Source organism: Thamnophis elegans, chromosome 2 (assembly GCF_009769535.1).
Source record: "Thamnophis elegans isolate rThaEle1 chromosome 2, rThaEle1.pri, whole genome shotgun sequence".
Lineage (NCBI taxonomy): Eukaryota > Metazoa > Chordata > Lepidosauria > Squamata > Colubridae > Thamnophis > Thamnophis elegans.
The window spans coordinates 88723460-88737880 of NC_045542.1; the positions used below are offsets into that span (position 1 = coordinate 88723460).

The window sequence follows — 14421 nt, forward strand, 5'->3', positions numbered from 1 at the left end:
TCAAACAGTCACTAAACAAATGGTTATAAATTGAGGACTACCCGTATATCATTAATCCCTCTTCCTTCGTAGAATTTTCATTCAAGGAGAATTGAATAGGACCAGTAACTTTTTAAGCAGGGTAGGAGATAAGAAGAGTGCTAGGCATTTCCATAGCACCAATTATGGTTTGGTATTTACACATACAATACGCTGTATGGTTATTGTAGGTGGGATTCAGTAATTATTTTATTAAATGAAAGCTGGCATCACATCAAGTTTTAAATCTAAAAAATATCAGGTATTTTACAGGGAGTCACATTTACGGTCACATTTTAGTGACTGGTGCTAGTTATTAAAATTAGCTACTATAATAATAGTTAGATAAATGAAAGCTTTGTTTTGATCGTGCAGTTCATTCCTCACCTGTTTGAGAAGCAGACTGTTCTCATTCCGTAGTGGTTCATGAAAGTTATTCATTGCCATAATTGATTCTTACTATACTTTTAGTGAAAGCAGCACCGATTCGAATGTATTTGACTGTTGCTTAGGTTTTGGATTATCTCATTCTGAAACGTTTTAAATGGAATTGAAGTAATTACATTCATCTCAAGATTCTAAATTTCTGTAATGATGTGAATATGATTCCAGAACTACAGCTGAAAGAAATACTGCCTTTTCCTATTAAATGGATAACAAATTGCATTTCCAATCTTAGGCAGGCTGCATTTTTAAAAAATGCATTCAGTATGTCCATAACTCAGTTTAAAATGACTGCCTTGCTCATTGTATAAGGTCAGACCAGAGGCTCAGTTTCGGCCGAAGACTGAGGATTCTTTCATAAGCTTAGCAATTTTCAGTATGCAGAGCTGAATCCATTTATAATAGTTTCTGATGAAATATAGGTGAATTATTTGGAATATTTTCCTCCTGTGAAACCTAGTATGTACTATTCATTCAATAAATTGGGTTTTATGCTTTCTGAAAGAGTGTGTACAATGTATTCATATTATGTATTTGAAATACAGATTTGCTTTGTTTTTTATACCTAGCCAAATCACTGTTTGCAAATACAAATAATGAAATATTTGCAACCGATACTAGCTGAGAAATCAATCTCAGCATTCTAATATGCATATATTATTTTATCACTCTTACTTAAATAAGTAGAAATACATTTGATCACCATGATCTCAGAAAGTCAAATATGTCAATTGTTAAAATCTGGCTACAGTTAGAGTTACTTTCAGACAAAGGTGAATTAATATAATCCTTGGATTTATTTAGTAGCATTTAAGGAGAAAAAGCTGTGTTCTCTTCAGCAAAAGAAAACATCACTATGTATTTGGTCTATTAAATCTAAGTCATCTTTTAGTAGATTATTATTAATAATCTAATGGGATAATCCCATTAGTATCAACTGTGGGATATTTAGTAATTCAACCCTTTGTAAATGCAGGAAATCCTGCATAAGAATATCTTCCAGATGGGCTTCTGGGCTTAGTTCAAAGGCAGCCAGAATATTGCCTCCTCCTCCACATTTTTTGTTATGTTTATTATGTTTTTAAGATTTGTATTATCATTGTTTTGGGGTTTAATTAGGCATTTTGCACTTCTAAGTTACAATTTGCTTTGCAAATTTTCTCATGCAGAACAGTGAATTATCATTAAACCATTATAAAATGGCTCTTTCATCTTCTTCCTACCATTCAGTCAACATTCATCTTCCCTAACTTAAGCCCATTAGATTAATCCTGTCTTCTGGATAAGAAGCGAAGCAACATTGTCTTGTTTTCTACATCAGACCGTCTGGTATTTGTCTCATCTTTCTCGTGTTTGCCTCATCTTTCTTAATTCTTATTCAAAAACATATACAGGACCAGACAAATCTGATTAGTCCCAAATAAGGAAGTATTTATTCTTGTTCCTAAATATTATGGTTCTATTAATGTTCATGGCACTGTTTTGTAGCTTTTTCACATTTGTTATAATCTGGAAACCTCATGTACCACTGTTAAACCAGATGTTGTCTACCATACATTAGTGTTCTGAATTTGAGCACACCTGAAGGCAGACATTTGTACTGTGTTATGCTGCAATTTATATGATCTTACTCAGCCTTCCATCAATAGCATTTTGAATGGGTTACTGCTATGAGGTAACAGTTATTCATATTATGGATCATCTGGAAAAAAGATTTCTCTGCATCTAAGATGGATCAATGGTTGAAGTATACACTTCTACTATGGCACCTCATTCAAATGTTTCCTTGATTTAATGAATAATTGATAAGAACTCATTGATTCTACAACTGTGAATTCATCTATGAAGGTCACTGCCAGCAAAAACACAATTAAGACATTTTGCCACAAAATATTTATCAGGTGCTTTGCTGAAATAAAGGCATACTGTTTTTTGTACTTTTTTCAATATCTATTCAGCCAGTAGCCCAATCCAAAAGAAACAATTCTGGATTTATTTTTGACATTCTATGTTTCTTTCTACATACAGTATTTTTAGACATATTTCTAACCATTTTTCCTATCTATTCTAGTTCCATCAGACTGAACATTCTTACAACTTAGATGTTCTTTTTTTCCTGTTTAAAATCTGAGACATCTACCTCACTATATTTTTGTGGCATTCCTCCATTTTTCAAAATTTACTACAGAAAAGAGCTAACAAATAGAGAAATAAATTTATCTTGCTTCCTATTCAGATGCTGAGATGGTTACTGAAGCGGTCTGAATACATCTATATCAGGGTGTCAAACTGGTGGCCCATGGTTCAGGTGTGTCATGCGTAGGTCACGCCTACCCCAGCTCCGGGAAATGGAAAAAGTTGCAAAAAGTCACATGTTGGCAACATGATGTGGCAAGTTTGACACCCATGATCTAGATAATTCAAATACTGTAGGTCTTTTGCAATAGCTACATGAAATAGCTACTATATTCTGACATAGTAGGTGCATAAACTGTTGAATTTGACACAAGTTTAGAATTGATCATACACAGTAGCTATATTTATATATTCACTGATTGGTTGCCTGAGGAAAATGTGCACATGCACAAAATTCTTTCTTATCTGTCATAGGCCACAAATATCTAACTAGGGTCAGATCAACATATATTTTTTTAATGAAAAATCATTCATTTAGACTGGTATTAAACATTTCTGTGCCAGCATTATATATCAGCACACAGTGAAGTAGATGTGATGGAAAGAAATAGGTTGTCAAGAAGGCTTGTGCAGATAAATAACTTAAGTTATATTCTAGAACCTAAGATTGCTTTACTAAAAGAAACAAAAAGGCTCCTTGTGACAATACCCAGAAGGAATATGATAGAATTTCAATACAGACATATTCAGAAGCAAATTAAGGTTCAAACCTATCCAGTGCCTAATGACTGCTTTACTGTTAATGTAAATACCAGTTGAGATTTTGACCAGCATGCCAAACTCTTGCATATGATGGAAGGCAGGAGTGAACTCTCTAAATTCCACCTATTGGTCACTGTGCCAATGTCCTATGTTGGAACTGGTTGAATCTTGGAATGCATTTAAATGATGCATAAAATATGTACATTGGCATGAGTCTCATCTATATATGTGGCATCAGCTACCTGTAATTCTCAAGCCAAGCCCACGCTGTGCAGGATATTACTTGCAAATGTCAGAATCTGAATTATGAGTCTTTCTGATACAATTTTATTATGAAAACATCCCAGTTATTAAAATGAAGATTTTCACTTTACTGCAATTCTACACAGTAAGCAGTAAGCTATGGATTTGTTTTACTCCCGTTACTTATAAAAAGGCTATTTGAGTATAATTTGCAACCATTGCTTGCCCTCCCACTAAGCATTATGGCAGACATATTACTGCCTGATTGTTCATTCCCCATTAGTCAACTTTCCCTATAGCTCCCAAATCTGTAGCCCTAAATGCATCTCGAAGTCAGGAATTCGAGAAAGAATGCCATAGCTGGGAGGCAGTGGCCATCGCCTACACAGAGGAACCATAAAATAAGGGACCCATCTTAGGAACGTGGTATTGATAATTTCAGTGCAACAATTCATAGACTGTAAGACACACTAGAGATAAGAGCCCTACTATCACATGATTATCTTTTCCAAAATATTTCTTTTCTCTGATAAAGAGAAAATAAGTAGGTGAAAGCAACTGTTGCAGTCCTTAACAGATTTCCTTTCTGTTAACGATGCAAGATTCTTTAAAGACTGTCGCATCTCAACAGTCAACAGAACTAGAGAATATGCTACATGCTTTATATCATAAGGGTCACATGAGAAGTCATCTGAAGAGCTTAGGAGTTCCCTATGAAGATCAAAGATGATTCGGACTCCAAACGGAAGGAGACATAACACATCTTCAACAGCTCGAAACTTTCAATATTAAAAAAGTAGCATACGTGGGTTATTTTAATATGGTTTTCTATTAGTCATTTATTTCCTGATGTTGGAATATTCTTCATTGAGGCTGAGGATTGTGGAGGAAAAATATGTAGTAGCATAATGTAATTGCAACATCTACTTTTCACAGTTCTCTTTGAGTTATTATCAGATTCACCCTGCTTCTGAGATACAAACCCTGTACTCATCCGTGGAGACTGTTTTGGATTGCAGCACCATGACTTTTCTTGCTTTTTCTTTTAGAAAGTCAAGTTTAAATAGCAATAAGGACTTGGTTCTGATAAAGCCAAGATCAAATCTCGACTGGCTTGTCACTATAAGGTTCCATATTGGCTGTAGCAACACTGTGTGCAGTAAAAAGACTACTCACTTGAGTCTTTCTGATGAATCCAGTTAATTGCGTTAGAGAGCCCCCAAACGCACACAAAAATAAAGAATAAAATATTCTAAATCCCAAATAGGCATCTTTGGAATCCATAGTGCAAAGTAGTTTTGCTGACTTAGTTTCTTCTAGTATATTTATAGATTATTGTCTTCAGGTCTTTCCTAAGATAGTTGACCTACAAAACAAAAACACGAAAGTAGTAAAAAGAGGGGAAACAAATATGGCATAAAGTTATTTAGAATTAATTTGGTCTCACTCATCTAAGTGCCAGATTTATAAAGGAAAACAGCAATTCAAGGCAGGAATAGCAACTATCAGTGTACATTCTCATCACAATGGGTAGCTACATTACAAAGTCATGAGACCAAAGACAGTTAGTTGAGAATAATTATGTATAAAAACTCACTTTTTATTATAACTATTTCCTCTGATCGTGTTATCTTGATACATTATCAAATGTGTCATCTTTGTAAGCTGCCCGGAGTCACTGAGAGTGAGTTGGGCAGCCATATAATTTATTAAAAAATAAATAAATAAAAATAGCTTGAAGGCAACAAGACAAGTTCCAGAGATAATTTTTTGCTAAACAGATGGCAAAGGTTTTTCCTGGAACCTCTACTGGGTTCATGAAGATCCAGAAATTGCGACAATGCTTTGCAGCATGCCCAGTTCCCATCCTCCATTAAATAAATGGAGCAGTAAGGATCTAGGGCTTTGAAAATCCAAATTCTGCTTTTTCATTAACACACACACACCCGCCACTATATCCAAACAGCTTCTATCCTGACCTTGATCAAACAAGCCTTGAAAACCGGACCCCTTCCTCAAGCCTTGAGATAAGAAATGTGTGGGGCCCCTTCTGAAAATATGTGGATTACAATTTTATTGCTGCTGCTGAATGCCTATTGTTCTTCTGTATTATTTTAACTGTTTTTTAATACAATGTGACGCCCAGAATAATTAGGAATTTAGATGGCCTTACAAAAGCAATAAAGAAATAAATGGCTAAAATAGCCATTGCTTTGCAAACATTCTGATCTTACCTCTCAAGTAGCTTCGATAGACATTTGCACATACTAAATTATTTTATTTTATTCATACTTGCCTATCTTGTTGATCAGATTGTGTATTATATTTATAATATGCTTTCCCCCTAGAACAGTGATGGCGAACCTATGACACGTGTGTCAGTGCTGACACGCGTAGCCATTTGGGGTGACACGCACAGGATTTCATGCGATTCATCCTCGGCTCCTGCACGGCCGCCGAGGATGAAAGAATCTGTGCTGGAGGAACGGGGGGGTGGGACGTGTGATCTCCCCCGCCCACACTCACTTACTGTATCGCCGCCGCCCCTTTCTGAGTGCAGGGGCTGCTGGTAAGGCGTGCGTGCCGTGCGCACACACGTCATCAGTGCGGCGAGGGAGGACCCGCAGGAGAGGAGCGCGGGAACAGTGCGCGCCTCTCTCCAGTCAGGCCGGCACAGAGAGTCTACTCCTGGGACTGTCGGTTACGACCGCACCACAGCAGGGAACAGCGGAGTGCCAACGGGAACTGTGAGCGCCATTAGCAGCAACTATTGGGGTGCCATGGACTTGTAATTGCCCACAATAACTGAGATAAGTGAGGGGGAGGTTGTGTTAGCTTGTTAGGCTAGTTAACCCCTAATTGGCTACCTATAATTCTATCTGCTGTCACTGGCCCACTGATGGAGCACCCAAAAAATAAAAAACAAAGGTTAAGTAAAGGGAGTGGTAGTGGCAGTGGCCGACCCTTTCAAGAGACATGGAGCGAGATGTATAGCATTATAGAAAAAAAAATGGCAGATCATTTTGCGTTCTATGTAGTGAAATGGTAGTAAGCAAAACGTGGAATATAAATAGACATTTTGAAACTAATCATTCCCAGCTCTTGGAAAAAAGTGAGGATGAAAGGAGGGAATACATTTCCAGGAAGCTACACCTTTATAAGAGCCAATCTAGCTCCATCCTTAAATTTATGAAAGGCTCTACAAATTTAAACTCTGCAAGTTTGAGCATTGCTCACTCCATAGCTCAGCATGCAAAAGCGCTTAACAAAGAAGTTACTAAGCAGGTATGTTAAATAATTTGTTTTTGGTTTATTAAATACAATTATATATTGCAATTATACATTTTTGTAGTTTAAACTATAAATTGCGCAAAATTATGTTTTTGTCGAAGTGACACACAACGCGAGTTATGCTCGATTTTTTGCCGATTTTTGACACACCACGCCAAAAAGGTTGCCCATCACTGCCCTAGAACCTCAAAGAGGCATATATAACACTGCTTCCGCCATTTTTCCCACAACCCCAAATCCTTGTTATATGGATTGCACTGACAGTGTGCCAGCTACTGAGCTTCCATGGTTAGGGGTGGACATGAAGTGGGAATTTTCCTGGTCCTATTTCAACACCAATAAAGGAGAATATTTGTAGCTCAGGGTTGAAATGAGGGCCCTTGGTGCTCTCTGATCCTGGTTGTTTTCTTGCAGACATTTCATTACCCAAACTGTTGTGGCCCAGCAGGAGCCGTTGGAGCTGCAAACAGACTCCAACAGTGAGGGGCCTTATGAGTCGGCTCTGGAAGATGTGGAGGACCCTGGACAGGGTTCCAATTCCGAGCAGGGACCAGAGAGGCTGGTTGGCCACCAGGAGATGCCTGAGGCATGGAGCAGCGGTGAAAGCCAAAGGGAGTTGGTCCCTGAGGTCAGGCCCTGGAGCAATAGTGAGGACGTCAGGCCCTTGAGCGGTGAGGAGGTGCAGAGGGAATTGGTCCCCGACGCCAAACAAAGGTGGGCAGATAAACGCCGAGAGCAACTACGCAGATACAGAAGATAATTGGACCCAGGTGGTTGTAATTAGGCTCCTCCCAAGGAGAGACTTTGGGAGGAGGCTGTTTGCAGGATTCAACTGATATACCAACGCTGGAGAAGCTCTCGGGTGTATTTCTTACCTTGGAAGTCTGGATTGCTGCCCAGGTCTTGTCAGTGTGTTAATTTACTATGAATAAATTGTCTAGCAGTAATCTTGTCTTGGAGTGCCTCTACATACGGAGGGTTGGGAGTCAGAACACCAAACTATGTAACATCATCAGTGCTAATAAGGAGTGGGGTTTTGTCTAGCCACTAGAATATAAACTGAGAGCAAACCCCACTTCTTACTAAGGATGCCACCTAGTTGGATAATGAAATGTCTGCAAGAAAACAATCAAGCTCATGGAGCACCAAGTACCTCTTATTTAAACACCTTAATTAATACAACACTCTGGATTTCAACTTTCCATCATGAATTTCAGGGACCAACTATAATAGGTTTTTTTTTTTTAATCTTCTGGCTTGTTATTGGAAATGTCTCTTATAGAAGGTTCAGTGAGAAAATAGCATTCTCCAGAATAAGGTAGTCCATTTGTGGCTCCAGCTACAAAGGCTTTAAACTTTTATTTGTGTTGTAGGAAATCTCTCTAATTGGACCGTTGATTATTGTTTTTGTGATCAATGAAAACCAGTGACTTAGACACCTAACATATTGAAGTGAAAAAACATGAAAATTCTATGCTATAAAAAGGATAAACAAAGAAAAATACGAAGAAAGCCTCAGAAAAAGCCTTCTCTCAGAAAAATGAAGATTTCCATCCAGAGTCATCTACGGGCTTTCATTTATATGTCCAAAGAGACTCTTAACATACTGTGTAGATATGTTTAGGTATGTGTTATGAACAAAGATGCCAATAAAAATAGCAATGAACAAATATTGTAATAAATCATGCAATCATTACATTTGCATGTACCCAAAGGTATTTTAATTCCTATGGTAGCCTTTTATTTCTAGCCAAGTTTGTCATTATTTATGGGTGAGAGAGAAGATAACCTTTTCAGCAGGTTGTCCATCTTTTCTACACCAATACGAAATTTCAACTTGGATTAAAAGTGTAAGTACCTTAGGTTTTTCCATCTCTCTTTTTCTGTTTGGTTTTCTGGACTTTCACTTTCATAGGAAGCCAAATACAAACCTAAAAAAAAATGAGATTGGGGGAGAAAAAACACAAATCCATTACTGAATTACTGTTAACAGTTAACAAAACAAAACTGGATGCTTGTTAAAAGTAAGGAAACAATCTGCACAGCTAGGCCAACTTTCTTGTTCACAAATTCTTTTGAATTCTGTTAACATATTCTGTTCTGAAGATATTGTTAATGTAGCTTTACACTGAAACAGAATTAAATTATCTGGTCATATTTCCTCTTTGGTTTGCCTGATATCAATCTTCCAGGTTTGAAAGTAAAATTTTCCCAGAGTCACCTGTACAGTCCGAGAACTGCTGGGTATCTCATTCTACCTACTATATAACTGAGGTCTATGCAGTCTCTTATCTGGCTGTTCGCAAGGCAGCATCCCTTTGCCCCGTCTCCCAAGGTATTTTCCACGTACTCTTACAACAATTAAGGCCTTGTTAACTTGTATTAATTAGATTTTCAACAGAATTTTAAAAGTACCAATTTTAAGTTGAAAATAAGAATAAAGAAAAACAAATAGGTAAAGAAGAAATAAAAAGAGAGAAATGAAAAAAAATGTTTTAAAGAAGTGGCTTCCAATCTTAATACTGGCTATAAATGCACTGAGATTTTACCTTCTTTCTCTAAAGTTGCATCATAATTTCCTTCTTTCCCTAAGCTACCCTTTGTAATCATCAAATCCAATAACAGCTTAGTTACTGTGCAGAAACAACTGCATTGGTATCTCCCCTTACATTAAAACAGAACTAGTAAACTTATTGTTTCACAGCCTTTAACATCTTGGATCCGGTGCCATGCTGATACAGTGAGATAGAATATGGGAACCAAGCAAGTCAGATATATCAACACTTCCTAGTGCATAAAAGGTAGGAAAATACTTCTGCTATTGCAGTGATGTTTCCTGACAAAACATTGAAAATTCCTCATTTATTGGAAAAGCCAGCATTATCTCAGGAATGAATATATATATATAAAAAACACAAATATAACAAAGGCAACAGTAAAAATATTGGGTTTCTGTCGTGATGGGCTCTTGTGACGAGCCGAAGGACAGATGATGGAAGCAGTTAGCTTCCTCCCATAATTGGGGCTTACCAGGGGTTGTAAAAAAAAAAAATCTAATAGATACCTTCACCCTGGCTTCGCTGATAAACGGATAAGAGCCTGTGGCCTAATGGCTAAGATCTCTGCCTAGTATGCCTAGTGTGCAATATAGCCCAGGTTCAAATCCCAGTAAGGGTATGGCTAGCTGATGAGAGCTAAATAGCTTGAAATAGATCTATACTAGTCTCCCTTTATTTATCAGCACAAATAAAAACACACACACACACACACACACACACACACACATATATATATTCAGCATGTGGGGGAGAGATTAATTTACATGCTCATCTGGAATCTGCATAGGATCATATTGCACAAGGATGTACTACATAGGTATTTGTAATTACAGCTTAAAATTAATGGGTGTTTGGAGCATCCACATCTTAAAATGATAATAATTGGCTTCATACATCAAATAAAAACAAATCTGTATCTGGACCCACTACATAACTACATTTATGAGCCAGATCCAAGCACTGAAGATTAGATGATGAGAGCATAAGAAAGATATATTTATAGGTTCCATTTCTACTGTGCTCCTACTACCCAATTTCCTTCTTCTCCATGTGCCGGAAGGCCAATATAAAGCTTGTTGTAATTTGGTTTTTATACTGGAGGTAGCATTCTAAAGCATGTGAGAGCCATCACAGGAGCCATCTGATGCTCAGATGACAGGGATTTGACTAAGAAACTGGGACTTATTAGGGTGTTCTCATTTTTGCCTAATACAGTTCTATTCACATGTGATTTACAAAACTCCTAGAAATGAATCTACTAACAGTGCACTTTCCTCCTGCTTTTCTTTGCAGAAGTCACAATACTTGGGAAAACAACATGGAAGTGTGAAGCCCATAGATGCCATGTAAGCCTTTCTGCCCATTCTTTGTTCTTAAAACAGCCCCAAAATACCTGTATTTCCATGCCTGTTCCATTGCATCAGACCCCAAACCCACTGCCTAAGATGAGTGACCCATCTGCTGAAGTGCCCTTTGTCACTCCAGAATGCAAGAACCTTCAGGACGAACTGAATCTTTCTCTTTTATGGGACCAAATGTAATTGCTTCATTTGTTCATTTAAAGTTCTGACGCTTTCTTAGGGGGTTTCAAAATTATTTTTTTTACTTGCTGTATCTGAATGTATCTATAACCAATAATATCCCAAATGTTTCATATCATTTGTGTGAATTAGTTTTAAGGACTTTTATTTAACAGTGCAAAGGTCAGAAACATACCAAAAGTCTATAAAGCCTGTAGGCAGAGTTAATTCATCCATGCCTCATCTCTGACATGAGGATAATTGGATATGACTGAATTAATTTATTATGAAAGGACACAGGGTAACATGATCTATCAAGAGGATAGGAAGAAAAATCAGACAAAAGCTCCATAACAAATGGGCATGATTAACTGCATCCAAAATAACTTTAGTTTTTTTCCAAGCATAGCACAAAAGGTGGAAGTTGGCCTCTACTTTCTGTGCCTGAAGCCATCACAAACATGATTTGCAAAAGAATAGATTTGTTTGCATGTTGCGCAACGCTAGCACAGCAAGGCCTTCAGGTCTATTGCTCTGTGGAATGATTAACTATAAAAAGATGTCCTCCATAATCATCCTAATTGCTACCAATTGTAGACAATGCGGATTTGTACAAGAGCCCATTCCAAAAAAAAAACCCCATATTTTCAGTCAATCATACAGAACAATGTCAGTAGCAGATCCCTATTCATTCATGAAATCAGGGTGTTCTTACCATCTTCGGTAAAGATAGGGGCAGTATGTAAATAGTGGATTATATTATCATCACGCTCAAACGGACATTCAACTTGTTTCCATGTTATGAATTCTCCTACTTGTTTAGCCAGTTCCAAGAATTTCTGTATCAATTTTAAAAAGAAATGTTTAGATCAAAGAAAATAATATTCCAGAAAAATTAGGACTGAGTCTCCAGAATAATCCAATATTAATCTGATAACATGTCTGCAAAAAATGAGAGTATGTGATCCCTGTGAAGCTTTTCTATATTTCTGTAATGTGGAATGGATAAAATACTTTAATCTGGAATTCAACAGCTTATGTGCTTTACATAAATTTGCTGCAAGACTATTTTGGCAGCCTTCTAAAATTAGGCATCTCACTAATTAAGATTAAGTACTTATACAATATATGAATATAGCTAAGTATTGACATAATTATAATAATACATCATTAATTCCAAATCAGATTCCTTCTTTAACTTCTTTACTATTACCTCTTACTTGACAGTAAAGGCTAAATTCTTGGTAAAGACTAAGTAAATATATGAAAAAATATCAAGTTATAAATATAGTGATGAAAATTTATTCATCAATATAAGACATAAACAGTAATAATAACTGAAATTCACCACTAATAATCTATTTGAATAATTATTATCATACATATTAATTAGATGGATTATTTTTAAATACTCATTGGTATTAATAAATAACCATAAACCAAAGAATAATATATTCATTTGACATTTTTAACCTGATTAGGTTTATTGTTTTAACACAATCCTTAGAGTAGTTTTGGTAGTGAATACTGATGCAAAGCTTTATTCCAAGGGTACTTCATTCAGTTTGAATTTGTAAAACATTATTTAAAAATTAAATACTGATATCGTAAATGTATAACATATGCAGGAGCATAAACTGTCAATTATGTGTACTATTCTCACTTGGCTTCTGCAAACAAAATTGTCCCTTAAGACTTGGGTTTCTGCCCCTGGGTGGGTTTTTTTTTGGGGGGGGGGGGAGATGTTTCCCAGTTCTGCATTAGCTGCCACAGCAGCTAATTTCCATCCCAACTGCTCTGCAGGGTAGCTACTGCTGCTTCCCAGGTCATAATCCTCCCCAAAATACCTCATTTTCTTAAGTGATAAGATGGAAGACACAATTTGCTATGATTCTCCTTCCCTGCAAAATTCTGCTGGAAGAAAGCAGGCCCTGTTTGATACCCAGAGCAGGAAAGGGTGATAACAGAAAAATAGTTGCGGAGAAGAAGGGGAGCTAAAGAATCCTATAAGGAGAAAAATATAATTTTGTAGGCAAAGTAAATATCCATGTTTCTGCCTCTGACTACATCCTCTTCTATCACCTGAACAGGTCCCTTTGATCTTCAGGGGATGTTTTTTTTAAAGATGGGGAAAGGAGCTGAGAAAATTCTCTTGTGTAGCTAACTGATGTGCAGGCCTTGTACACATGGAATGCATTTGTGGTTTGAAAAAAATATATCTTGAAATAAGATTGCAAGAATCTCTTTTTATATAGAAACAAAAGCTCCATGGTATAGGAAACATTTGCGGGGATAAATAATACTTGCTGTGCTTACTTCAAAGTTGACATGCCCATTTGGAAGGCGGTTTGCACATCCCTCATTCAAAAAATAAATATCTTTGATCAGTAGGCTGAAGAAGGGGATCACAATCTGTGAAGAGAATGGCATAACAATTGTCTCTGGCTGTTCTATTATTGATGCACAAAAAACAACTCACACAAAGTAAAGAGATTAACTTTTCAATTCTAATGAACAAACAGTAATGTGAGCCAGGCCTAATGGTTCCATGAAATATCTGCAGGGCTGAACTAATCTTCACTGCACACACAAAGGCAAAGGACACAAACATAGGTACAATAATTCCACAAAGACTAAATACATTGCAGGTGTTTGACTGATTAGGTATTATTGTTTAACTGGTTAATATTTAATGGGTAAATAAGATCATTTTATGCAAAGGAAAATTTTAATGTGAATTTAGTAAATATCAACAATCTGTAGAGGAATCTACAAAGCCATGTAAACATTGACAATTAATCCCATTTAGCAAACATATGGAACAGATATTTGTGGCAAAAACCTGTGATGCACGCAGCAGACATTCCCACATATGAATAAAATATGTTTAGTTATGTTGTAACACTGGCACCCATGGATAAAATGCTTTTTATACAGAGCTTGATTTTGTTATGGATCAACACCAATGAAATCAAGTGAAACAGCATGGGTTTACTTTAGCTATATTATCCTTTACATGTATAGTTTCATTTTGAATTTGGAACTTTTCTAACTATAACTAATTCTGTATAATTTGGAGTGGATAAGCTCATGTAGAAACCAGTGCAAAGATGTAGTCCAACACCCAACTCATTTTGAATACAAGATAATTCATTATAGAAAAAGCCATTTTCTCGGATTAGCCTGAAGAGGTACAATTGTCCTACCTACCTACCTACCTACCTACCTACCTACCTACCTACCTACCTACCTTCCTTCCTTCCTTCCTTCCTTCCTTCCTTCCTTCCTTCCTTCCTTCCTTCCTTCCTTCCTTCCTTCCTTCCTTCCCTTTCCATACATTGATATCCATTTATTTTTGCAACTTAAGGCAGTGTATATAATATTCCCTTCTATTTCCCTAATAATAGCCCTGTGAGGTGGGTTGGTTCAAGAGAGAGTAAGCGTCTGAA

General features: G+C 36.8%; 1 protein-coding gene across 3 annotated transcripts in view; it reads right to left on the reverse strand.

Annotated features, from left to right (window-relative positions):
* RASGEF1C (RasGEF domain family member 1C) overlaps nt 1–14421 on the reverse strand; it is a 52183-nt gene continuing 37762 nt past the window's right edge. For all 3 annotated transcript variants that reach the window (XM_032208668.1, XM_032208666.1, XM_032208667.1), the window contains 4 exons: nt 13289–13384; nt 11688–11811; nt 8753–8825; nt 1–4969 (listed from right to left, as the gene is read on the reverse strand). In XM_032208668.1, coding sequence (XP_032064559.1) covers nt 4945–4969; nt 8753–8825; nt 11688–11811; nt 13289–13384 — 318 coding nt within the window. In that variant the 3' untranslated portion in view covers nt 1–4944. The remainder of the gene's footprint in view (nt 4970–8752; nt 8826–11687; nt 11812–13288; nt 13385–14421) is intronic.